Consider the following 24251-nt stretch of genomic DNA (forward strand, 5'->3'; position numbering starts at 1 on the left):
CTTATCTTACAAGAAATAATATTTGAATAAACAGTAATTATATTAAATAATTCGAAGCAACGGGTGCACAGTGCAGAACTATTTAGCAGTGGTTGCACTCCAAAGAAAAAATAATCCGCTTAAAATTCAAATCCCTTCTAAAGAAAAAAAAAATACATCTATTTATAAATCTAGGCGAAAATCAGAGCGAATGGTTGGACAATTCCAACGTTAAGAGCTAGACCCGATTGAATAAAAGCGAGAGCATACCGAATTGAGAAACCTCGCCAACGAACAAAGATTTGTTTAACATTTCAACAAGTGTTTAAAATCAAGAACTTTCATAATTGAGAACTTGGTACTTAGAGAGGTTTTCATGCATAGCGAGCGACGTCAATGAACTCAAGCCAAACTCGAAGAGTCATCACTTACCACAGACCTCAACAATGGAGCTTACAAGTTCAACAATATGAAAGGAAACGAAAAAACAAAATCCTTGAAATGCTGAATAGTTAAGGCAGGAGACTCTAACAAAACGCAAAAAATGGGAAAGGAGCGGCAAGTTATATCAATTGACGAGCAGGACAATCCTTATTTGCAGAGCTGAACAATTGAGCTTAAGTCTAACGAAAAGGGAAAAGAATAAAGCTCGTCGTCAAGATTGCCTAGCTTCAAAAAGTACTAAATGCTGAAGCTCGCAATAAGCTATGCCCAGCAAACCTAAAGAGCATTAATGCGAGTTACAGTGCGGAGAACATAAAAGATATTAACCGAAGACCGCGAAACGTGAAGGACTGAGATCTCTTGAAAAACTGAGAGAGAGAGACACACACACAGTATAACACCACCCATAACATGAGAAATACATGAGATTAAAGGACATACACACAACATTCATACCCTCACGATTTTACAATTTATTTTAGTGACAATTTACGCATTATCCGGTGTTGAATCAGGCTCTCTGTTCGGCTCGGTATATTATACTTTTTACCAAATAACTATCGTAGCAAATTTTGTGCGTCTAACAACTTTGATATATGATCTTGCTTCGACTTTTTCTTTCATAATCTAACTATTCGAAGTCATACCTCTTTGAAAATGATTAGACGATGGAGTGTCGATATCATCTTCTCCAGTGATACTTTTGCCACAGCACATCTGATTCAACATATTGTTATCAAGTTACGAAAACCAACAAGCATATCTCAGTTTGGTTGATTTTGCAAGAATTCATTTTCAACGCTACAACCACATGAACTTTTATATTTCTATACTAATACTAGATAGCAAAAGACAAGTTATAAGAACTACAATTAGAGAATTAGCTAGGGAGGTAAACGATGGAGTGTCGATATCATCTTCTCCGGTGAACCTTTTGTCACTGCACATCTGATTCAAGATATTGTTATCAAGTTGTAAGAAACGAACACATTCACACACATATCTCAGCTTCGATTTCCAACGCAAACAGCCACATGAAACCTGTACTATATTTCTAAATTAACTAAGCCTAGAGCAGTAAAAAAAGATCATCTATAGAGAGCAAAAGACAGAGAAGCGAATCAGCGATGATCTCCGTGGTTGAGCGAGTAATGGTTAGCCAGCTTGTGAGCCGTCTTTATTACGACATATATTATAGAGTGATTTTCGTTTGCACATATTGAGCCTAGTAGTGTCGTTTTACTAAGCTATATATATATTGATGTACAGTGTAATTTTTGGTGATTCAATTCAATCAATCGAACACATTGTTCGCGCCACATTTCTCCTCTTTCTTTTCTTTCCCCAAACACCAAATCCCAAATACTCTCGATCTGGATCTGCAATATGGTATCAGAGCAGATTTTTTCGCGTTCATAGATTCAATCAAGATCTCATTTCGTCGATTCAAATCAAGCATCTTCTTTGGTTCGCCTTTGCTCAGTTTTTCGTTTTCGATTGCCAATGGAGGAGAGTCAAGGTTCTCCGATCAATTCAGGTTATGTTTCGCAGCGATCTGGTGCAGAAGAGCAAATGAATCTGTTTTATCTTCATCACTCTGATAATTCGGGAACGATTCTCGTTTCTCAGCCTCTCACCGATGAGAATTACGTATCCTGGAGTCGTGCGATGTTGATAGCTCTCTCAGTGAAGAATAAACTTGGTTTCATCGACGGTACAATCTCTAAACCTCCTACCACAGATATTTTTCTCCACAATTTGTGGATTAGAAACAATAACATAGTGATATCCTAGTTATTGAATTCTGTGAGTAAGGAAATTTCCTCTAGTGTCCTGTTCTCTGATTCTGCTCGTGAAATTTTGATTGATCTCCAAGAGCGATTCCAAAAGAGTAATGGACCTAGAATTTTTCAATTGAAGCGTGAGATTTCTACCACTACTACAAATTACATATTGGGTGCGGAAGGGTATTAGGTGCGGAAGGGTATTAGGTGCGACATGTCGCACCTAATAGTCGCACCTAAACCAATATTAGGTGCGACATGTCGTACCGGATATTCATCCAGATGACTATAAAATTTCGCTAATGTTTAGTGGTATTAGGTGCGACATTGTCGCACCTAATATAAAAATCTTGAACAGAATACTATTAGGTGCGACATTTGTCGCACCTAATACCTTTAGGTGCGACAAATGTCGCACTCAATGTTTTTAAAAATTAAAGTTGTCAGCGAATTCCCTCCGAATATTTTTGGATCTGGGAAATCATATTGGGTGCGACATTGGGTGCGACAGTGTCGCACCCAATATGATTATTAGGTGCGACAATGTCACACCCAATATGAAAAAGGGTTATAACTCGACTGAGCCTTCTTCTTCTCTTTCACTCAGTCAAATCTCATTATCACTCTCAGTCTTCTCTCTCTCGCCGCCCGAGTCTCCTCCCTCTCCACTGCCCTCTCTCTCACCGCCACCGCGAAGTCGCCGTTGCCGCTCTCCTTCAAATCTGCTCTTCGCCGTCCCCCTCCACTCACCGCTCTCCCTTAACCCGCGCCGCCCCTCCCAGCCGTTCGACCAAACGCTCTCAGGTACGTCCTCCCCCTCTTTCTCTCTATCTCACCGTCTATCAATCTCACTCTGTCTCTCTCTCTCTCTTCTAGCCTCGCCCGCTTGGCCGCCCGCTCTCCCTTTACCCGCGCCGCCCCGACCAAACGCTCTCAGGTACGTCCCTCTCTCTCTCTCTCTCTCTCTCTCTATGTCTCACCGTCTCTCAATCTCACTCTGTCTCTCTCTCTCTTCCAGCCCCGCCAGCCGTGACCTGCCTTGTCTGCCCCACCGCCCGGACCAGCCTTGCCCACCCCGTCGACCGGACCAGTTTCCCGCCCCGAGCCGCGTGCCTCAGCTGAGCCCTCGATGAGCCCACTCCCTCCTTGACGACAAGCCCACTCCGCGATCGTGGAGGTATGAGTTCCTCTCGTTGATTTTTTTTTGGAACGTGATTAGTTTGGTTATAAATTTTGGATTAGTGAGATTTTGGATTGGTTAGAGAGTTTGGATTGGTTAGGTTCGTTACGTTTATGTGAAATTGAATTGAAATGTTTAATTTAGTTTAGTTTTAGATTATCGTAATTATTTGAATTGAAATGTTTATGTGATTGTTACTTAGTAATTTCGTTAGTAAAGTTGAATTGAAATGTTTAATTTACATGTTTAAGTCAGAATCAAAGATCTGTTGGCGCATATTTCACATGTTTGAAGTCAGCTTGGGAAGAACTGAACAATTTCAGACCTAGTTGTATTTGTGGCAAATGTACCTGTGGAGGAGTGAAGAGTCTGAATGCCTTTCATCAAGCTGAGTACGTTATGGCATTTCTCATGGGATTGAATGAGACGTATGTCAATACGAGAGGTCAAGTGTTGCTCATGGATCCGATTCCTCCGATAAACAAAGCTTTCTCTCTCGTTTCTCAAGAAGAAAAGCAGCGTTCCATCAGATCTGAGTTGGTTAGTACTCCAGACACCTCTAATGCCATGTCTATGGCTGTGAAAGATGAGGCTCAGCGAAAGACTTGGAATCAGAAGAAAGACAAGCCGATTTATGCTCATTGCAAGATTCCAGGTCATACTATGGAGAAGTGTTACAAGCTGCACGGTTTTCCGGTTGGATACAAGTCCAAGTTCAAGTCTCAGGCAAATGCTGTTGAAGCCAAGCCTGGAACTCAGAACAACAATGGAGATCAAGCTTAGCCTATGCACTCTCTAACTTCGGAGCAGTAGCAACAACTTATGGCTATGCTCTCAGCTCACTCGATTCAGTCTCAACAATCCACTACTCAAGATGAAGTCAATGCCACTACCTATATGGAAGGTAATCATGAAGTTAAAGTACATGTAAATGCATCATTTGCATCACGGCATTCATGGATTCTAGACTCAGGAGCAACCAAACATGTTTGTCTCGAGAAATCTTTGTTCATTAATTTGAGAGCATTGATAAATTCCACCGTTACATTGCCGAATAATCAAGTCATCCAAGTGCATCATTGTGGTGATATAAGAGTCAATGAGCGCTTGTTACTCAAGAATGTCCTGTATGTTCCTGGATTCATGCCCAACTTGCTATCTGTTGGATCATTGACTCAAGATTCACAGGCTATGGTCATCTTTATATCTGATGGATTTTTTATACAGGATGTAAACAGTTTGAGGATGATTGGCAAGGGTAACAAGTGTGGGGAACTCTACGTTCTAGGAGGAGATTTGGAGATGCATTCAGTGGTCAATAAAGTGTCAGCGCTGCTTTGGCATGACAGATTAGGACAACTCTCTTTCAAAGTGCTAGATTCTCTGAGAAAAGTTCTCAATTATCAGAGTTTTAGTGCTGAGAAACCTTGTCTTATTTGTCCTTTAGCTAAGCATAGACGCCTACCTTTTATTTCAAACAATAAACTCTTAGATTCTGCGTTTGATTTGATCCACTGTGACGTTTGGGGTCCATTTCATGTACCTTCCTACTCAGGATTCAGATATTTCTTGACATTGGTGGATGATTGTAGTAGATTTTGTTGGATTTTTTTTATGAAACAGAAAACAGATGTCTATTCACTAATTCCGAGATTCTGCAATATGATATCTACTCAATTCAATGTCAAGATTAAGAGTTTTAGATCTGACAATGCAGCTGAGTTGACATTCTCTGACTTCTTCGCTAAGGCAGAGATTTTACATCAATTCACATGTGTTGAAACGCCTCAGCAAAACTCAGTGGCTGAGCGAAAGCATCAACATTTACTGAATGTGGCTCGTGCTTTATTCTTCAAGTCAAGAGTCCCACACAAATTTTGGTCAGATTGTGTTCTTTCAGCCACGTTTCTGGTCAATAGAGTTCCCACTCCGGTCTTGAAGAATGTTTCTCCCTTTCAAAAATTATTCAACAAAGTACCAGACTACATCGTGCTCAAAGTGTTTGGTTGTTTAGCTTTTGCAGCTACATTAAAAGCTAACCGGAAGAAATTTGATCCTCGTGCACGGCGATGTGTATTTTTGGGATATCCACCGGGAGTTAAAGGGTACAAACTTTATGACCTTGACAAACATGAGGTTTTTCTGTCAAGGGACGTGATTTTTCATGAGCACAGTTTCCCATTTGCCGACAAGCCACACTTAGATGCTCCGATAGATATCTTCAACAACGTGGTTATGCCTTTATCAGCAGGTTCTATGGACTGTGTTCAAGAATCACCCAGCACCTCGAATCAACCAGTTGTAGATCTCCAGTCAGCTGCAATCACAGAAGTCAGCTCTGGCCATGCTGTTGAACTTCAAGGGACTCAAGATGTTGATCTTCCAGCTCTACGGCGATCTACTAGACTCAAATCTGCCCTTACCTACTTGCATGACTTCCATTGTAATCAAGTTGAGGCCGTGACATCTTGTTCTTCTCCTCATACACTGGACAAAGTTATTTACTATCAGGCTTTGTCTCAGTCCTTCAAGTCCTTTGTGTTTGCTGTCTCATTACATGTCGAGCCACAGCACTATAAACAGGCCATGACGTCTCCGGAGTGGATTGAAGCCATGAATGAGGAGATCACTGCTATGCATGACAACAAGACCTGGTCAGTTGTTCCTCTTCCTCTAGATAAGGTCCTAATTGGCTGTAAATGGGTTTTTAAAAATAAACTTCACTCGGACGGGACTTTGGCTCGACACAAAGCTCGTTTAGTCGCCAAAGGGTATAATCAGACTGAGGGTATTGATTTCACTGAGACTTTTTCGCCTGTTGCGAAACTTGTCACCGTGAAAATGCTATTAGCTCTCGCGGCTTCTCATAATTGGCGATTGGCTCAACTTGATGTCAGTAACGCTTTTTTAAATGGCGATTTATTTGAGGAAGTCTACATGTCTTTACCGCCGGGTTACAAGCCTCAGGGGGAGTTTCAACCTTGCTCCTCTACCCAGAAATTGGTTTGCAAGCTTCACAAATCGATTTATGGTCTCAAACAGGCTTCGCGCCAATGGAACTTGTGGTTCACGCACGCTGTCATTCAATTTGGTTTTGTTCAATCCAAAGCTAACTATAGCTTGTTCACCAAGGGTTCTGGGGAGTCTTTTATAGCTGTTCTCCTATATGTCGATGATATCATTGTGGCGGGTCCAAGTTCTCATGAGATTGACAGGGTCAAGAAATTCTTGGGTTCTCAGTTCAAGCTTAAGGACTTAGGCGGCTTACGATATTTTTTGGGACTTGAGATAGCTCGTTCTTCAAGTGGTATTATGGTTTCTCAATGGCAATACGCGCTCCAAATCCTTACTGATTTTGATTTCTTGGCTTCTAAGCCAGTCAAGACGCCTATGGATCCTCGCACTGTTCTCTCTGCCTCTGATGGTGATTTGCTTGATGACCCCACTTCTTATCGCCAATTGATCGGCAAGCTTCTTTACTTGACGATTACCAGGCCGGACATCACGTTCACGGTTCATTCTTTGAGTCAGTTCTTATCTGCTCCTCGCTAAGCTCACCTTCGCGCGGCACACCATTTGCTTCGTTTCATTAAAGCCCAGCCAGGTCTAGGCATCTTCTATTCTGCCTCTTCTTCGACCCAGCTTCGGGGCTTCTCTGATGATGATTATGCGAATTGTTCAGACACTCGTCGTTCCGTTACCGGCTTCTGTGTTTTCCTAGGGGATTCCTTGATCTCTTGGAAATCTAAGAAGCAAACCACGGTTTCTCGTTCTTCCGCTGAGTCCGAGTATCGTGCTTTGGCAGCATTGACTTCTGAGATCATTTGGCTTCATCAGTTGCTTCACGACTTTCGGATTCGGTCGTCTGCCCCCACTGTCCTTCACTGTGATAATCAGGCTGCGATTCACATCGCTTCAAACCCGGTTTTCCATGAACGGACGAAGCATATCGAGGTTGACTGCCATTTCGTTTGCGAAAAGCTTCGCTCAGGGATTTTGAAGTTGCTTCCAGTTCGTTCTCAGCACCAATTAGCGGATATTTTTACGAAGCCCTTGCCAGGTTCACTTCTCCAGCCATTGTTACGCAAGATGGCCGTGAAAGATGTTTTCCGTCCACCTTGAGGGGGAGTATTACGACATATATTATAGAGTTATTGTCGTTTGTACATATTGAGCCTAGTAGTGTCGTTTTACTAAGCTATATATATTGATGTACAGTGTAATTTTTGGTGATTCAATTCAATCAATCGAACACATTGTTCGCACCACATTTCTCCTCTTTCTTTTCTTTCCCTAAACACCAAATCCCAAATACTCTCGATCTGGATCTGCAATAGTCTTGTCATAGACGATGCCATTGATGAGCTCGTACTTCTTGTAGTGCGTCTTGAGCGCCTCGCTCTGCCTCTTCGCCAGAGCCGCCTCTTCGGCCTGGTGCTGCTTCAGCATGAAAGCCGTCTCCGATGAGTGCTTGTAGGCGAGGCTCTTCAGCGACCTCGCCGCGGCGAAGTCCGGTTCTCCGGCGTCGATCCACCGGCACTCCACGCGGTGGCCGGGGACCGGAGGCTTGTCGGAGAACATGTCCGGCTGGGCGGCGCGCGTGCGGACGGGGCGAGGCATGCCGGAGATCATGAACGGGTAGTCGGAGAGGATCGAAACGACGGAGATCGCCTGTTTCGCGTTCTCCATCTCGACCAGAGCGCACTGCGGAGGGTTTCCAGAAGCAACCAAGACAAACACATGCGAAATAACAAAATCTTCATCTGTGAGATAGATGGGACCCAAAAAAAGGTCAGAGCACAGGCTTGACCAAGCTCTTTTATTGGAGGGGCGAGCCGAGCCAAACTTAAGGAATATGACTTAGGCCCAACCTAAGACCAAACCCATGACTCTCGGAGGCGAGGGCCGAGCATAGACCCGGATTAGAAAATGGCTTAACCTAGACCTTAAAAAGCTCAAACTATAATCATAAAGAAAATAATAAATAAATATTTTTAAAAATTTAGCACTTTTAATCAAACAACAAATATTTTAGTTAGAAACATTTATATCATTAATAATAAAATAGAGTTTACATGTCAAAACTACTTTTTAAACATAAAAACATTAATCTTAAACAAAAATAAAATTTTACTTTTATTTAAAAAAGAGTAGGGCCGAACTGGACCTAATTAGGACTCGGTCCTAGCTTGGGTTGGTCTTTTTTTAGAGCCCGGATTGGGACGGATTCGAAGGCATATACCTTAAGATCAGGCCAGATCTGTCAATAAGCAAGATTTAGCTCGGCCTTTTTTAAAAAGGGTTGGGCCCGCCCGAAACTTCTAAAAAAGAGGGCCGGACTAATTAACTTACGGGCGATCCAACCCAATTAACAACACTATTTTAGACTTTTTAATTAGTAAATTATCGTGACTAAACATTTGATGTCAAAGATATTTAAAACTTGATTTTTTTATCATCTTTTGGAGAAAAAAAATTGAAAGTCTCGTAATCATCATATTCTTTATTTTTTTCCTGTTCTCTCACACTATAAATATCTCTCTAAACACGTGGATTTCAAGGATTGAAGTTCAAAAGAATGAGTAAATTAATTTTATTATTAAGTTCGAATAAATTTAAATTAGATTAAATTGTTATTTTTACTTATAGTTAGATTTAGCGTTCAAAAATATTAAATTTTAAGAAATTTTGCTATGGTTTGCGAATAGTAAATATGAAATTCAACAAAATTAGCGATTGAAATTACTAATTTTTGTGATGGTTTGTGATGGTTTTTAATAATTTAAGACCGTTTGCAATTACAATCTTGTTTAAGTAAGATGCACTAATACCCTCTCTTTATTTGACATTTTCCAATATTTTACGTCTTAAATATACTATGCACTAAATTGCATGAGATTACAAATTACCCTTTCCGTCGGAAAACATTTTTGTATCGGTCGATGTGCGTGTGTATGGGAAGAAGCTCAAACAAAAGGGAAATGCAAGAAGAAGAAGAAGAAGAAGAAGAAGAAGAAGAAGAAGAAGAAGAAGAAGAAGACCAAAGCCGATCACTCTTCTTCCTCCTCCGACGCTCACCCTTTCCTCCACCAACGACAGGCTCATCGCTCTCACCGCCATCTTCGACGACGACTGCCACGTGTCGGGCTCGCTAATCGCCATCAAGATCAAGAGACCCTACGAAGACGGCGACGGAGAATACGACCCCGAGTCCGCCGCGGCGGTGCTTCTGGTTCGATGTCCGGCGGGATATCCTTCGAAGCCGGAGAAAGTGCGCGTAGAAGGGCTCTCCAAATCCCGAGGGAACGGACTCCGACGCCGGTCTTCTTCGCCTTCCACCGGTTCCATGAGAGGCGAAGGCGTCCCAAAATTTTCTACTCTACCCAATTTTCTACTTTATATTTCTCTTTCTAACAAAACTCTGCCCAATTTTCTACTTAACTATTTCTCTCACATAAAACACAATTGAGACTAAAATAAAGAGAAACCAAGGGAAATCAATGCCATCTCCGCTCACACAATGTCACCAAGACTCATGTTGAGCGTCAAAGCACGCGCCGAGGGGAAACACTCCGCGTTTCTGTAGTTCACGTTTTCTATTTTCTTAAGGAACACTGCGACTGACTCACTCCTGGCGTAGAGTTGAGAGAAGAGCAAACTCGCTTCGGGCGTGAAGTTAAGTGAAGAACCACCACTACCACCATACTCCCAATCCCACAAATTCAAAGGCACGTAGCACAGTCCACCTACGCCGTGTCTACAAGAGTTAATCTAAAAAATGGCTTAACAGAGCCCACAAGGCCTTTGAGCTGGTATTACCTCATGATCTTGTTTGTGTGATTATCATTATTTGGTCTTTCCACTACATTCTTGAAAAAATCAGTCCAAAATAATGAGTATCTTGCATATTTCTTTACCTTTACTCTCTGGCTCTAGAAACAACCAAGACGACACACGCGAAAAAAACGGAAAAGAGTCAGGTTGGGCCGACCCTTTTTTCATGCCCGAAAAAGGTCCGAGCACAGACCCAACCCAAGCCCTTTTATTGGAAGGTCAAGCCGAGCCAAACTTAAGGAATAAGACTTTAGGCCCAACCCAGGACCAAACTCTCGACTTGCGAGTTGAGGGCTGAGCACATACCTGGATTAGAAAAGGGCCAAAGATAGACTTTAAAAAACCCAAATTAGAATCATAAAAAATAATAAATAAACATTTTTTTATTGTTCAAAATATGCATTTTTGAGTAAAACAACAAACATTTTAGTAGAAACATGTATACATTAATAATAAAATTGAGTTTATGTGTCAAAAGTACTTTTTAAACATAAAAAATTAATCTTAAACAAAAAAAAATATTTATTTTATTTAAAAAAGAGTGGGTTTGAACGGGGCCTGATCAGTGCCCGGTCCGGGCATGTGTTAGACTTTTTTTAGGGTCAGACTTGAAGGCCTATTAACACAGACCCATCAAAGTTGACTAATTCTAACAAATACTCGTTCAAATAACTTTTTTATTTAATTAATTAATTATAATTTAGACAAATTAGGGCGGTTTGACGAGGACTTGCGGAGGCGAAATCAAAAGAAAAAAATCCGATCAAAGAAGATGAATCCCCAAATGCTGAGCAAAGGAGTCTTCGGTAATCCTTCAATCTTTTCTAGCTTTGCTCATTCTCGTTCTTGTAGCTACGCTTCTACTAGAAGTACAGTTGAATTTGAAAAATTGGTCCAAAATCGATGCAAATCCCGAGACTTATCTATAGGCGAAGCTCTGCGTCTCTTCAATGACATGTCTGATTTGAGACCCATGCCCTGTGTTCGTAGTTTCAATCAATTGATTGATTCAATGTCGAAGATGAATCAGTTCTCCACTGTGGTTTCTATGTACTCACACCTCGTTAGGTTTCGTGGAACTGATTTCCAGCCCAACGTCTGTACTTTGACCATTGTTGCCAAATGTTTGTGGCGATCAAACAGTGCGAAGTCAGGCTTCTCAGTTCTCTCCGTGGCCATTAAAAGTGGGATTCGTCCTGATTCGCTCACCATGAATACTCTTCTCGACGGTCTCTGTAAGGAAGGTTCTATGGCTGAGGCTATGGATTTGTTCGAGAAGATGGTCGAGCAGAAAGGTTTGTGCAACGAGGCGACATATGGGACCATCATCAATGGGTTCTGTAAGGCCGGAGAGACCCAAAAGGCAATCGGTCTTCTTAAGCGAATCCTCAAAATTGAAGGGATTAAACTTGATTTATACTGTTTTAGTGCACTCATCGACGGCCTTTGTAAAGAAAGACGAACTGAGGAGGCATTGAGCTTGTTTCGGGACCTGACCAGCCGTGGTCTTCAGCCCAATGTTGTTAGCTATAATTCACTGATTAATGGATTATGCAAAGCTGGCCGCTTGGAAGAAGTACAGAAACTTTTAGCTGACATGGACAATGATGGAGTTTCGCCTGATGTCCACACTTACAGTGTTCTCATTGATTCACTTTGTAAAGTCGATAAAATCCAGGATGCGATCTCAGTGTTTGAATTGATGGAAAAAAGATGTGTCGAGCCTGATGTTGTCACATTCAATTCTATAATTGATGCGTTGTGTAAGGCTGGCCGAGTGGAAGAAACAAATCTGTTCATTGACAAGATGGTGACACGAAATATCTATCCAGACATCGTGACTGTAAATATACTTGTTGATGGCTTTGCTAGAAATGGGAAGATGGATAAGGCTCAGCAATTGTTTGAAGATATGGTGCAACATGGTTTGAAGCCAGGTTTGATAACTTTCAACACGTTAATAAATGGGTTTTGTCAACAAGGTGAGATGGAGAACGCAAAGGAGATTTTTGAAGAAATGCCATTTCGGCCAGATATCTTTTCATACAACACTCTCGTTGAAGGCTACGTAAGGGTGGGACAGGTAGGTGTTGCTCTCAAGCTTTTGAAGGATATGATCTGTGATGGCGTAGCACCTGTTTATATAACGAGGAATTCTTTGAAGAAGATTAATGCAATGAGGCTTAAAGCACTTGTAAAATAACCCTGCTATAGGCCGTGGTTATGAACCCGGTTTGTTACTTATAGCTTAGAATTTATATAATTGGAGTATCATATTCTGTAGGATTCATTTGTACCCAATTTCAACTAATATTGGGGACTTTTTTTTCCCAGTTCTCAAAGACATAGTTTTATATTTATTGATTTTGAATCTATGATGGTTGAGGATAGTCCTGTGCTTGTATTGATAAAAAAAACATCATAGTAATGAATTTCATTACTCATGCATTTTGTATGATAGTTTTTTTTTTTTTTTTTTTCGTCATGGAGATATTTTCATGTCATTAATATGGTACAGTAAATGGGAAGAAGTTAAATAATCTTAAATCTCTGTTGAGTTGGGATTCGGTAGCGTCGAACACCAAGATGACCTTAAAGTGTAACTTAGCTTAGAATTTTTGTAGTTGGAGAGTATTCATTTGTACCCGATTTCAACTCCCAATGGAAAAACTTTCTTGTTCTGCTGTTTTCAGTTCTCAAAGACATAGTTTTGTATTTACTGATGATGTATCTATGATGATAGTACTGTACTTGTATTGATAAAAACATGATAGTAATGATTTTCATTTCATTTTGTATGATAGATTTTTTTTTCCGTCATGGAGATTTTTTTTATGTCAATATGGTGTTATTATCTTTTAATTTATAATTATGTCAACTTTAATTGAGAGAAACTTAGGTTTAAGAGAATATTGTTGAGCCAAACAACCTGGAAATTGCAATCAAGTGTTTCATAGTTCACTGCAACTTCACAACAACCGGTTTAAGACAAAATACATTCGATTAAATATCACAAAATATAATTGACATAAAAAAAATAAAAAATAAATGCAAGTTGTTTAAGACATTCCTAGAGCAAACTAAAAAAATTCAGAACTCATGCACACAATTTTCATTCCAAGAAGAATGATCAACCAAAAAAAAAAAAAACACGGAAAATACAAAATTGATCGGAGGCAGATGTAAATCCTAAAAATCAAGAAGGAAAAAAAATGAACTTAATCCATGGAAGATTGTCTACAAAATAGAGAATATGTTAAACATAAATGACCCTTAAATTGTCTAAAATACCTCTAATTTAATTATAGAAAAATAATAACGGACAATAGACCCGTAAAATCATGATGAAAAAAATATATAGGAAAGCTTAAACACTCGGTCTGTATGCACAGAAGAAAAAGGAACGTTTTCATCATATTGAAGTTGGTGTCAAAGATGAAATGCTTGTGAAAGAACAAGTGTTGGTGGAAGAAGAGTTGGTGACAACGCTGGAAGAGGAGTCTTCTACAACAATAAATGTCCAAACAATAGTCTGAGCTGATTTGAAAGAAAAATTGCAGCCGGAGCACGATACATGGAGAGAGAGAGAGAGAGAGAGAGAGAGAGAGAGAGAGAGAGAGCATGATATATACTCACATGCAAAGAAACAACGGATTTTTATAACGCCAATTCCGTATTCAAGAGTTCAAAACAGCCATAAGCACCACAAGAGAGAAAACCAAACATGAGGGCAAGGCTGGAGTGAATTAAGGAAGAAAAAACATGAATACCATGCAGCAAGAGCGAGCGTCAATTCATGCCGTTCAGACATTGTTGAAGGAAGCCCACTTTGATTATGTTTATTAATTCATTATTATTTCGTAGTTAAAATAATGGTTTTAGTAGTGTTTAATGAATTTTTGCGCTTTAATAACGTTTAATGAAGATCATATGTGTTAGGTTCTAACTCTAATGGTTTTTTTCTTTTGAGCAAAACTCGAACCCTTCTCCTCATTTGAAGCTTGATTAGCTTAAGTTTCCATTCGATAAAATATGAGTATTTACTTATCTTACAAGAACTATTATTTGAATAAATAGTAATTATGTTAAATAATTCGCAGCAACGGGTGCACAGTGCATAACTATTTAGCAGTGGTTGCACTCCAAAGAATCTAACCCTCTTCAGATTCCCAGAACAGAAAATAATCCGCTTAAAATTCAAATCCCTGCTAAAGAAAAAAAAATACATCTATTTATAAATCTAGGCAAAAATCAGAGCGAATGGTTGGACAATTCCAATGTTAAGAGCTAGACCTGATTGAAGAAAAGCGAGAGCATACCGAATTGAGAAACCTCGCCAACCAGCAAAGATTTGTTTAACATTTCAACAAGTGTTTAAAACCAAGAACTTTCATAATTGAGAACTTGGTACTTAGAGAGGTTTTCATGCATAGCGAGCCACGTCAATGAACTCAAGCCAAACTCGAAGAGTCATCACTTACCACAGACCTCAACAATGGAGCTTACAAGTTCAACAATATGAAAGACAACGAAAAAACGAAATCCTTTAAATGCTGAACAGTTAAGGCAGGAGACTCTAACAAAACGCAAAAATGGGAAAGGAACGGCAAGTTATGACGAGCAGGACAATCCTTATTTGCAGAGCTGAACAATTGAGCTTAAGTCCAATGAAAAGGGAAAAGAATAAAGCTCGTCGTCAAGATTGCCTAGCTTCAAAAAGTACTAAATGCCGAAGCTCACAATAAGTTATGCTCAGCAAACTTAACAAGAAGGCTCAAGCTAAATTGCCAAACACATTTACAACCATCTATGCCCAGCAAACCTAAAGAGCATTAATGTGAGTTACAGTGCTGAGAACATAAAAGATATTAACCGAAGACCACGAAACGTGAAGGACTGCGATCTCTTGAAAAACTGAGAGAGAGAGAGAGAGAGAGAGACACACAGTATAACACCACCCATAACATGAGAAATACATGAGATTAAAAGACATACACACATCATTCATACCCTCACGATTTTACAATTATTTTAGTGACAATTTACGCATTATCCGGTGTTGAATCAGGCTCTCTGTTCGGCTCGGTATTTTATTCTTTTTACCAAATAACTATCGTAACAAATTTTGTGCATCTAACAACTTTGATATATGATCTTGCTTCGACTTTTTCTTTCATAATCTAACTATTCAAAGGCATACCTCTTTGAAAATGATTAGACGATGGAGTGTCGATATCATCTTCTCCAGTGATGCTTTTGTCACTGCACATCTGATTCAACACATTGTTATCAAGTTACAAGAACCAACAAGCATATCTCAGTTTGGTTGATTTTGCAGGAATTCTTTTTCAACGCTACAACCACATGAACTTGTATATTTCTATACTAATACTAGATAGCAAAAGGCAAGTTATAAGAACTACAATTAGAAAATTAGCTAGGGAGGTAAATGATGGAGTGTCGATATCATCTTCTTCGGTGAGCCTTTTGTCACTGCACATCTGATTCAAGATATTGTTATCAAGTTGTAAGAAACGAACACATTCACACACATATCTCAGCTTCGATTTCCAACGCAAACAACCACATGAAACCTGTACTATATTTCTAAATTAACTAAGCCTAGAGCAGTAAAAAAGATCATCTATAGAGAGCAAAAGACAGAGAAGCGAATCAGCGATGATCTCCGTGGTTGAGCGAGTAATGGTTAGCCAGCTTGTGAGCCGTCTTTATTACGACATATTATAGAGTGATTGTCGTTTGCACATATTGAGCCTAGTAGTGTCGTTTTACTAAGCTATATATATTGATGTACAGTGTAATTTTTGGTGATTCAATTCAATTCAATCAATCGAACACATTGTTCGCGCCACATTTCTCCTCTTTCTTTTCTTTCCCCAAACACCAAATCCCAAATCTCTCGATCTGGATCTGCAATATGGTATCAGAGCAGATTTTTCCGCGTTCATAGATTCAATCAAGATCTCCTTTCGTCGATTCAAATCAAGCATCTTCTTTGGTTCACCTTTGCTCAGTTTTTCGTTTTCGATTGCCAATGGAGGAGAGTCAATGTTCTCCGATCAATTCAGGTTATGTTTCGCAGCGATCTGGTGCAGAAGAGCAAATGAATCCGTTTTATCTTCATCACTCTGATAATCCGGGAACGATTCTCGTTTCTCAGCCTCTCACCGGTGAGAATTACGTATCCTGGAGTCGTGCGATGTTGATAGCTCTCTCAGTGAAGAATAAACTTGGTTTCATCGACGGTACAATCTCTAAACCTCCTACCACAGATATTTTTCTCCACAATTCGTGGATTAGAAACAATAACATAGTGATATCCTGGTTATTGAACTCTGTGAGTAAGGAAATTTCCTCTAGTGTCTTGTTCTCTGATTCTGCTCGTGAAATTTGGATTGATCTCCAAGAGCGATTCCAACAGAGTAATGGACCTAGAATTTTTCAATTGAAGTGTGAGATTGCTACCACTACTACAAATTAACATATTGGGTGCGGAAGGGTAGTCGCACCTAAACCAATATTAGGTGCGACATGTCGCACCGGATATTCATCCAGATGACTGAAAATTTCGCATGTATAGTGGTATTAGGTGCAACATTGTCGCACCTAATATAAAAATGTCGAACCGAATACTATTAGGTACGACATTTGTCGCACCAAATACCTTTAGGTGCGATAAATGTCGCACCCAATGTTTTTAAAAATTAAAGTTGTCAGCGAATTCCCTCCGAATATTTTTGGATCTGGGAAATCATATTGGGTGCGACATTGGGTGCGACAGTGTCGCACCCAATATGATTATTAGGTGCGACAATCTCGCACCCAATATGAAAAGGGGTTATAACTCGACTGAGCCTTTTTCTCTTTCACTCGGTCAAATCTCATTATCACTCTCAGTCTTCTCTCTCTCGCCGCCCGAGTCTCCTCCCTCTCCACTGCCCTCTCTCTCACCGCCGCCGCGAAGTCGCCGTCGCCGCTCTCCTTCAAATCTGCTCTCCGCCGTCCCCTCCACTCCCCGCTCTCCCTTAACCCGCGCCGCCCCTCCCAGCCGTCCGACCAAACGCTCTCAGGTACGTCCTCCCCCTCTCTCTCTCTCTCTCTATATCACCGTCTCTCAATCTCACTATGTCTCTCTCTCTCTTCCAGCCTCGCCCGCTTGGCCGCCCGCTCTCCCTTAACCCGCGCCGCCCCGACCAAACGCTCTCAGGTACGTCCCCCCCTCTATCTCTCTCTGTCTCACCGTTTCTCAATCTCACTCTGTCTCTCTCTCTTCCAGCCCCGCCGGCCGTGACCTGCCTTGTCCGCCCCGCCGCTCGGACCAGCCTTGCCCATCCCGTCGACCGGACCAGTTTCCCGCCCCGAGCCGCGCGCCTCAGCTAAGCCCTCGACGAGCCCACTCCATCCTTGACAACAAGCCCACCCCGCGACCGTGGAGGTATGAGTTCCTCTCGTTGATTTTTTTTTTTGTTATAAATTTTGGATTAGTGAGATTTTGGATTGGTTAGGTTCGTTACATTTATGTGAAATTGAATTGAAATGTTTAATTTAGTTTAGTTTTAGATTATCGTAATTATTTGAATTGAAATTGAAATATTTATGTGATTGTTACTTAGTAATTTCGTTAGTAAAGTTGAATTGAAATGTTTAATTTACATGTTTGAGTCAGAATCAAAGATCTGTTGGCGCATATTTCACATGTTTGAAGTCAGCTTGGGAAGAACTGAACAATTTCAGACCTAGTTGTACATGTGGCAAATGTACATGTGGAGGAGTGAAGAGTCTGAATGCCTTTCATCAAGCTGAGTACGTTATGGCATTTCTCATGGGATTGAATGAGAGTATGTCAATACGAGAGGTCAAGTGTTGCTCATGGATCCGATTCCTCCGATAAACAAAGTTTTCTCTCTCGTTTCTCAAGAAGAAAAGCAGCGTTCCATCGGATCTGAGTTGGTTAGTACTCCAGACACCTCTAATGCCATGGCTATGGTTGTGAAAGATGAGGCTCAACGAAAATACTTGGAATCAGAAGAAAGACAAGCCGATTTGTGCTCATTGCAAGATTCCAAGTCATACTATGGAGAAGTGTTACAAGCTGCACGGTTTTTCGGTTGGATACAAGTCCAAGTTCAAGTCTCAGGCAAATGCTGTTGAAGCCAAGCCTGGAACTCAGAACAACAATGGAGATCAAGCTCAGCCTATGCACTCTCTAACTTCGGAGCAGTAGCAACAACTTATGGCTATGCTCTCAGCTCACTCGATTCAGTCTCAACAATCCACTACTCAAGATCAAGTCAATGCCACTACCTATATGGAAGGTAATCATGAAGTTAAAGTACATGTAAATGCATCATTTGCATCACGGCATTCATGGATTCTAGACTCAGGAGCAACCAAACATGTTTGTCTCGAGAAATCTTTGTTCATTAATTTGAGAGTATTGATAAATTCTACCGTTACATTGCCAAATAATCAAGTCATCCCAGTGCATCATTGTGGTGATATAAGAGTCAATGAGCGCTTGTTACTCAAGAATGTCCTGTATGTTCCTGGATTCATGCACAACTTGCTATCTGTTGGATCATTGACTCAAGATTCACAGGCTGTGGTCATCTTTACAGCTGATGGATTTTTTATACAGGATGTAAACAGTTTGAGGATGATTGGCAAGAGTAACAAGTGTGGGTAACTCTACGTTCTAGGAGGAGATTTGGAGATGCATTCAGTGGTCAATAAAGTGTCAGCGCAGCTTTGGCATGACAGATTAGGACACCTCTCTTTCAAAGTGCTAGATTCTCTGAGAGATGTTCTCAATTATCAGAGTTTTAGTGCCGAGAAACATTGTCTTATTTGTCCTTTAGCTAAGCATAGACGCCTACCTTTTATTTCAAACAATAAACTCTCTGATTCTGCGTTTGATTTGATACACTGTGACGTTTGGGGTCCATTTCATGTACCTTCCTACTAAGGATTCAGATATTTCTTGACATTGGTGGATGATTGTAGTAGATTTTGTTGGATTTTTTTTTATGAAACAGAAAACAGATGTCTAGTCACTAATTCCGAGATTCTGCAATATGATATATACTCAATTCAATATCAAGATTAAGAGTTTTAGATCTGACAATGCAGCTGAGTTGATATTCTCTGACTTCTTCGCTAAGGCAGGGATTTACATCAATTCACATGTGTTGAAACGCCTCAGCAAAACTCAGTGGCTGAGCGAAAACATCGGCATTTACTGAATGTGGCCCGTGCTTTATTCTTCAAGTCAAGAGTCCCACACAAATTTTGGTCAGATTGTGTCCTTTCAGCCACGTTTCTGGTCAATAGAGTTCCCACTCCAGTCTTGAAGAATGTTTCTCCCTTTCAAAAATTATTCAACAAAGTACCAGACTACAGCGTGCTCAAAGTGTTTGGTTGTTTAGCTTTTGCAGCTACATTACAAGGTAATCGGAAGAAATTTGATCCTCGTGCACGGCGATGTGTATTTTTGGGATATCCACCGGGAGTTAAAGGGTACAAACTTTATGACCTTGACAAACATGAGGTTTTTCTGTCAAGGGACGTGATTTTTCATGAGCACAGTTTCCCATTTGCCGACAAGCCACACTTAGATGCTCCGATAGATATCTTCAACAACGTGGTTATGCCTTTATCAGCTGGTTCTATGGACTGTGTTCAAGAATCACCCAGCACCTCGAATCAACCAGTTGTAGATCTCCAGTCAGCTGCAATCACAGAAGTCAGCTCTGGCCATGCTGTTGAACTTCAGGGGACTCAAGACGTTGATCTTCCAGCTCTACGGCGATCTACTAGACTCAAATCTGCCCCTACCTACTTGCATGACTTCCATTATAATCAAGTTGAGGCCGTGACATCTTGTTCTTCTCCTCATACACTAGACAAAGTTATTTCCTATCAGGCTTTGTCTCAGTCCTTCAAGTCCTTTGTGCTTGCTGTCTCATTACATGTCGAGCCACAGCACTATAAACGGGCCATGACGTCTCCGGAGTGGATTGAAGCCATGAATGAGGAGATCACTGCTATGCATGACAACAAGACCTGGTCAGTTGTTCCTCTTCCTCTAGATAAGGTCCCAATTGGCTGTAAATGGGTTTTTAAAAACAAACTTCATTCGGACGGGACTTTGGCTCGACACAAAGCTCGTTTAGTCGCCAAAGGGTATAATCGGACTGAGGGTATTGATTTCACTGAGACTTTTTTGCCTGTTGCGAAACTTGTCACCGTGAAAATGCTATTAGCTCTCGCGGCTTCTCATAATTGGCGATTGGCTCAACTTGATGTCAATAACGCTTTTTTAAATGGCGATTTATTTGAGGAAGTCTACATGTCTTTACCGCCGGGTTACAAGCCTCAGGGGGAGTTTCAACCTTGCTCCTCTACCCAGAAATTGGTCTGCAAGCTTCACAAATCGATTTATGGTCTCAAACAGGCTTCGCGCCAATGGAACTTGCGGTTCACGCACGGGTGTCATTCAATTTGGTTTTGTTCAATCCAAAGCTGACTATAGCTTGTTCACCAAGGGTTCTGGGGAGTCTTTTATAGCTGTTCTCCTATATGTCGATGATATCATTGTGGCGGGTCCAAGTTCTCATGAGATTGACAGGGTCAAGAAATTCTTGGGTTCTCAGTTCAAGCTTAAGGACTTAGGCGACTTACGATATTTTTTGGGACTTGAGATAGCTCGTTCTTCAAGTGGTATTGTGGTTTCTCAACGGCAATACGCGCTCCAAATCCTTACTGATTTTGATTTCTTGGCTTCTAAGCCAGTCAAGACGCATATGGATCCTCGCACTGTTCTCTCTGCCTCTGATGGTGATTTGCTTGATGACCCCACTTCCTATCGCCAATTGATTGGCAAGCTTCTTTACTTGACGATTACCAGGCCGGACATCACGTTCACGGTGCATTCTTTGAGTCAGTTCTTATCTGCTCCTCGCCAAGCTCACCTTCGCGCGGCACACCATTTGCTTCGGTTCATTCAAGCCCAGCCAGGTTTAGGCATCTTCTATTCTGCCTCTTCTTTGACCCAGCTTCGGGGCTTCTCTGATGCTGATTATGCGAATTGTTCAGACACTCGTCGTTCCGTTACCGGCTTCTGTGTTTTCCTAGGGGATTCCTCGATCTCTTGGAAATCTAAGAAGAAAACCACGGTTTCTCGTTCCTCCGCTGAGTCCGAGTATCGTGCTTTGGCAGCATTGACTTCTGAGATCATCTGGCTTCATCAGTTGCTTCACGACTTTCGGATTCGGTCGTCTGCCCCCAATGTCATTTACTGTGATAATCGGGTTGCGATTCACATCGCTTCAAACCCGGTTTTCCATGAACGGACGAAGCATATCGAGGTTGACTGCCATTTCGTTCTTGAAAAGCTTCGCTCAGGGATTTTGAAGTTGCTTCCAGTTCGTTCTCAGCACCAATTAGCGGATATTTTTACGAAGCCCTTGCCAGGTTCACTTCTCCAGCCATTGTTACGCAAGATGGCCGTGAAAGATGTTTTCCGTCCACCTTGAGTGGGAGTATTACGACATATATTATAGAGTGATTGTCGTTTGTACATATTGAGCCTAGTAGTGTCATTTTACTAAGCTATATATATTGATGTACAATGTAATTTTTGGTGATTCAATTCAATCAATCGAACACATTGTTCGCGCCACATTTCTCCTCTTTCTTTTTTTTCCCCAAACACCAAATCCCAAATACTCTCGATCTGGATCTGCAATAGTCTTGTCGTAGACAACGCCATTGATGAGCTCGTACTTCTTGTAGTGCGTCTTGAGCGCCTCGCTCTGCCTCTTCGCCAGAGCCGCCTCTTCGGCCTGGTGCTGCTTCAGCATGAAAGCCGTCTCCGATGAGTGCTTGTACGCGAGGCTCTTTAGCGACCTCGCCGCAGCGAAGTCCGGTTCTCTGGCGTCGATCCACCGGCACTCCACGTAGCGGCCGGGATCGGAGGCTTGTCGAAGAACATGTCCGGCTGGGCGGCGCGCGTGCGGACGGGGCGAGGCATGCCGGAGATCATGAACGGGTAGTCGGAGAGGATCGAGACGACGGAGATCGCCTGTTTCGCGTTCTCCATCTCGACCAGAGCGCACTACAGAGGGTTTCCAGAAGCAACCAAGACAAACACACGCGAAATAACAAAATCTTCATCTGTGAGAGAGAGGGGACCCAAAAAAAGGTCAGAGCACAGGCTTGACCAAGCTCTTTTATTGGAGGGGCGAGCCGAGCCAAACTTAAGGAATATGACTTAGGCCCAACCTAAGACCAAACCCATGACTCTCGGAGGCGAGGGCCGAGCATAGACCCGAATTAGAAAATGGCTTAACCTAGACCTTAAAAAGCTCAAACTATATTCATAAAGAAAATAATAAATAAATATTTTTTAAAAATTTAGCACTTTTAATCAAACAACAAATATTTTAGTTAGAAACATTTATATCATTAATAATAAAATAGAGTTTACATGTCAAAACTACTTTTTAAACATAAAAACATTAATCTTAAACAAAAATAAAATTTTAATTTTATTTAAAAAAGAGTAGGGCCGAACTGGACCTAATTAGGACTCGGTCCTAGCTTGGGTTGGTCTTTTTTTAGAGCCCGGATTGGGACGGATTCGAAGGCATATACCTTAAGATCAGCCCAGATCTGTCAATAAGCAAGATTTAGCTCGGCCTTTTTTAAAAAGGGTTGGGCCCGCCCGAAACTTCTAAAAAAGAGGGCCGGACTAATTAACTTACGGGCGATCCAACCCAATTAACAACACTATTTTAGACTTTTTAATTAGTAAATTATCGTGACTAAACATTTGATGTCAAAGATATTTAAAACTTGATTTTTTATCATCTTTTGGAGAAAAAAAATTGAAAGTCTCGTAATCATCATATTCTTTATTTTTTTCCTGTTCTCTCACACTATTAATATCTCTCTAAACACGTGGATTTCATGGATTGAAGTTCAAAAGAATAGTAAATTAATTTTATTATTAAGTTCGAATAAATTTAAATTAGATTAAATTGTTATTTTTACTTATAGTTAGATTTAGCGTTCAAAAATATTAAATTTTAAGAAATTTTGCTATGGTTTGCGAATAGTAAATATGAAATTCAACAAAATTAGCGATTGAAATTACTAATTTTTGTGATGGTTTTTAATAATTTAAGACTGTTTGCAATTACAATCTTGTTTAAGTAACATGCACTAATACCCTCTCTTTAGTTGACATTTTCCAATATTTTACGTCTTAAATATACTATGCACTAAATTGCATGAGATTACAAATTACCCTTTCCGTCGGAAAACATTTTTGTATCGGTCGATGCGCGTGTGTATGGGAAGAAGATCAAACAAAAGGGAAATGCAACAAGAAGAAAAAGAAGAAGAAGAAGAAGAAGAATACCAAAGCCGATCACTCTTCTTCCTCCTCCGACGCTCACCCTTTCCTCCACCAACGACAGGCTCATCGCTCTCACCGCCATCTTCGACGACGACTGCCACGTGTCGGGCTCGCTAATCGCCATCAAGATCAAGAGACCCTACGAAGACGGCGACGGAGAATACGACCCCGAGTCCTCCGCGGCGGTGCTTCTGGTTCGATGTCCGGCGGGATATACTTCGAAGCCGGAGAAAGTGCGCGTAGAAGGGCTCTCCAAATCCTGAGGGAACGGACTCTGACGCCGGTCTTCTTCGCCTTCCACCGGTTCCTTGAGAGGCGAAGGCGTCCCAAAATTTTCTACTCTACCGAATTTTCTACTCTATATTTCTCTTTCTAACAAAACTCTGCCCAATTTTCTACTTAACTATTTCTCTCACATAAAACACAATTGAGACTAAAATAAAGAGAAACCAAGGGAAATCAATGTCATCTCCGCTCACACAATGTCACCAAGACTCATGTTGAGCGTCAGAGCACGCGCTAGGGAACGGACTCTGACGCCGGTCTTCTTCGCCTTCCACCGGTTCCATGAGAAGCGAAGGCATCCCAA

The 24251-nt window shown here is 41.1% G+C and overlaps 1 protein-coding gene and 1 pseudogene across 1 annotated transcript; both read left to right on the top strand.

Annotated features, from left to right (window-relative positions):
* Window positions 1-11132: 11132 nt before the first annotated feature.
* LOC149394181 (uncharacterized) lies at window positions 11133-12558 on the top strand. The gene has a single exon (XM_089617769.1). It carries the CDS (start codon window positions 11177-11179, stop codon window positions 12422-12424), a length of 1248 nt encoding a protein of 415 aa, XP_089473895.1. The 5' UTR covers window positions 11133-11176; the 3' UTR covers window positions 12425-12558.
* A 3718-nt stretch (window positions 12559-16276) lies between these two features.
* Window positions 16277-18466, top strand: LOC149394182 (uncharacterized; annotated as a pseudogene).
* The last annotated feature ends 5785 nt before the right edge of the window (window positions 18467-24251 follow it).

The sequence above is a fragment of the Urtica dioica genome, chromosome 6 (assembly GCF_054948205.1).
Source record: "Urtica dioica subsp. dioica isolate 48M chromosome 6, U.dioica_male_clone48M_v1_H2, whole genome shotgun sequence".
NCBI classification, from domain to species: Eukaryota; Viridiplantae; Streptophyta; class Magnoliopsida; order Rosales; family Urticaceae; genus Urtica; species Urtica dioica.

Bases quoted from the DNA above. Each gene is read 5' to 3' on its own strand.
- LOC149394181 (XM_089617769.1), top strand. From the start codon at position 11,177: ATGTCTGATTTGAGACCCATGCCCTGTGTTCGTAGTTTCAATCAATTG.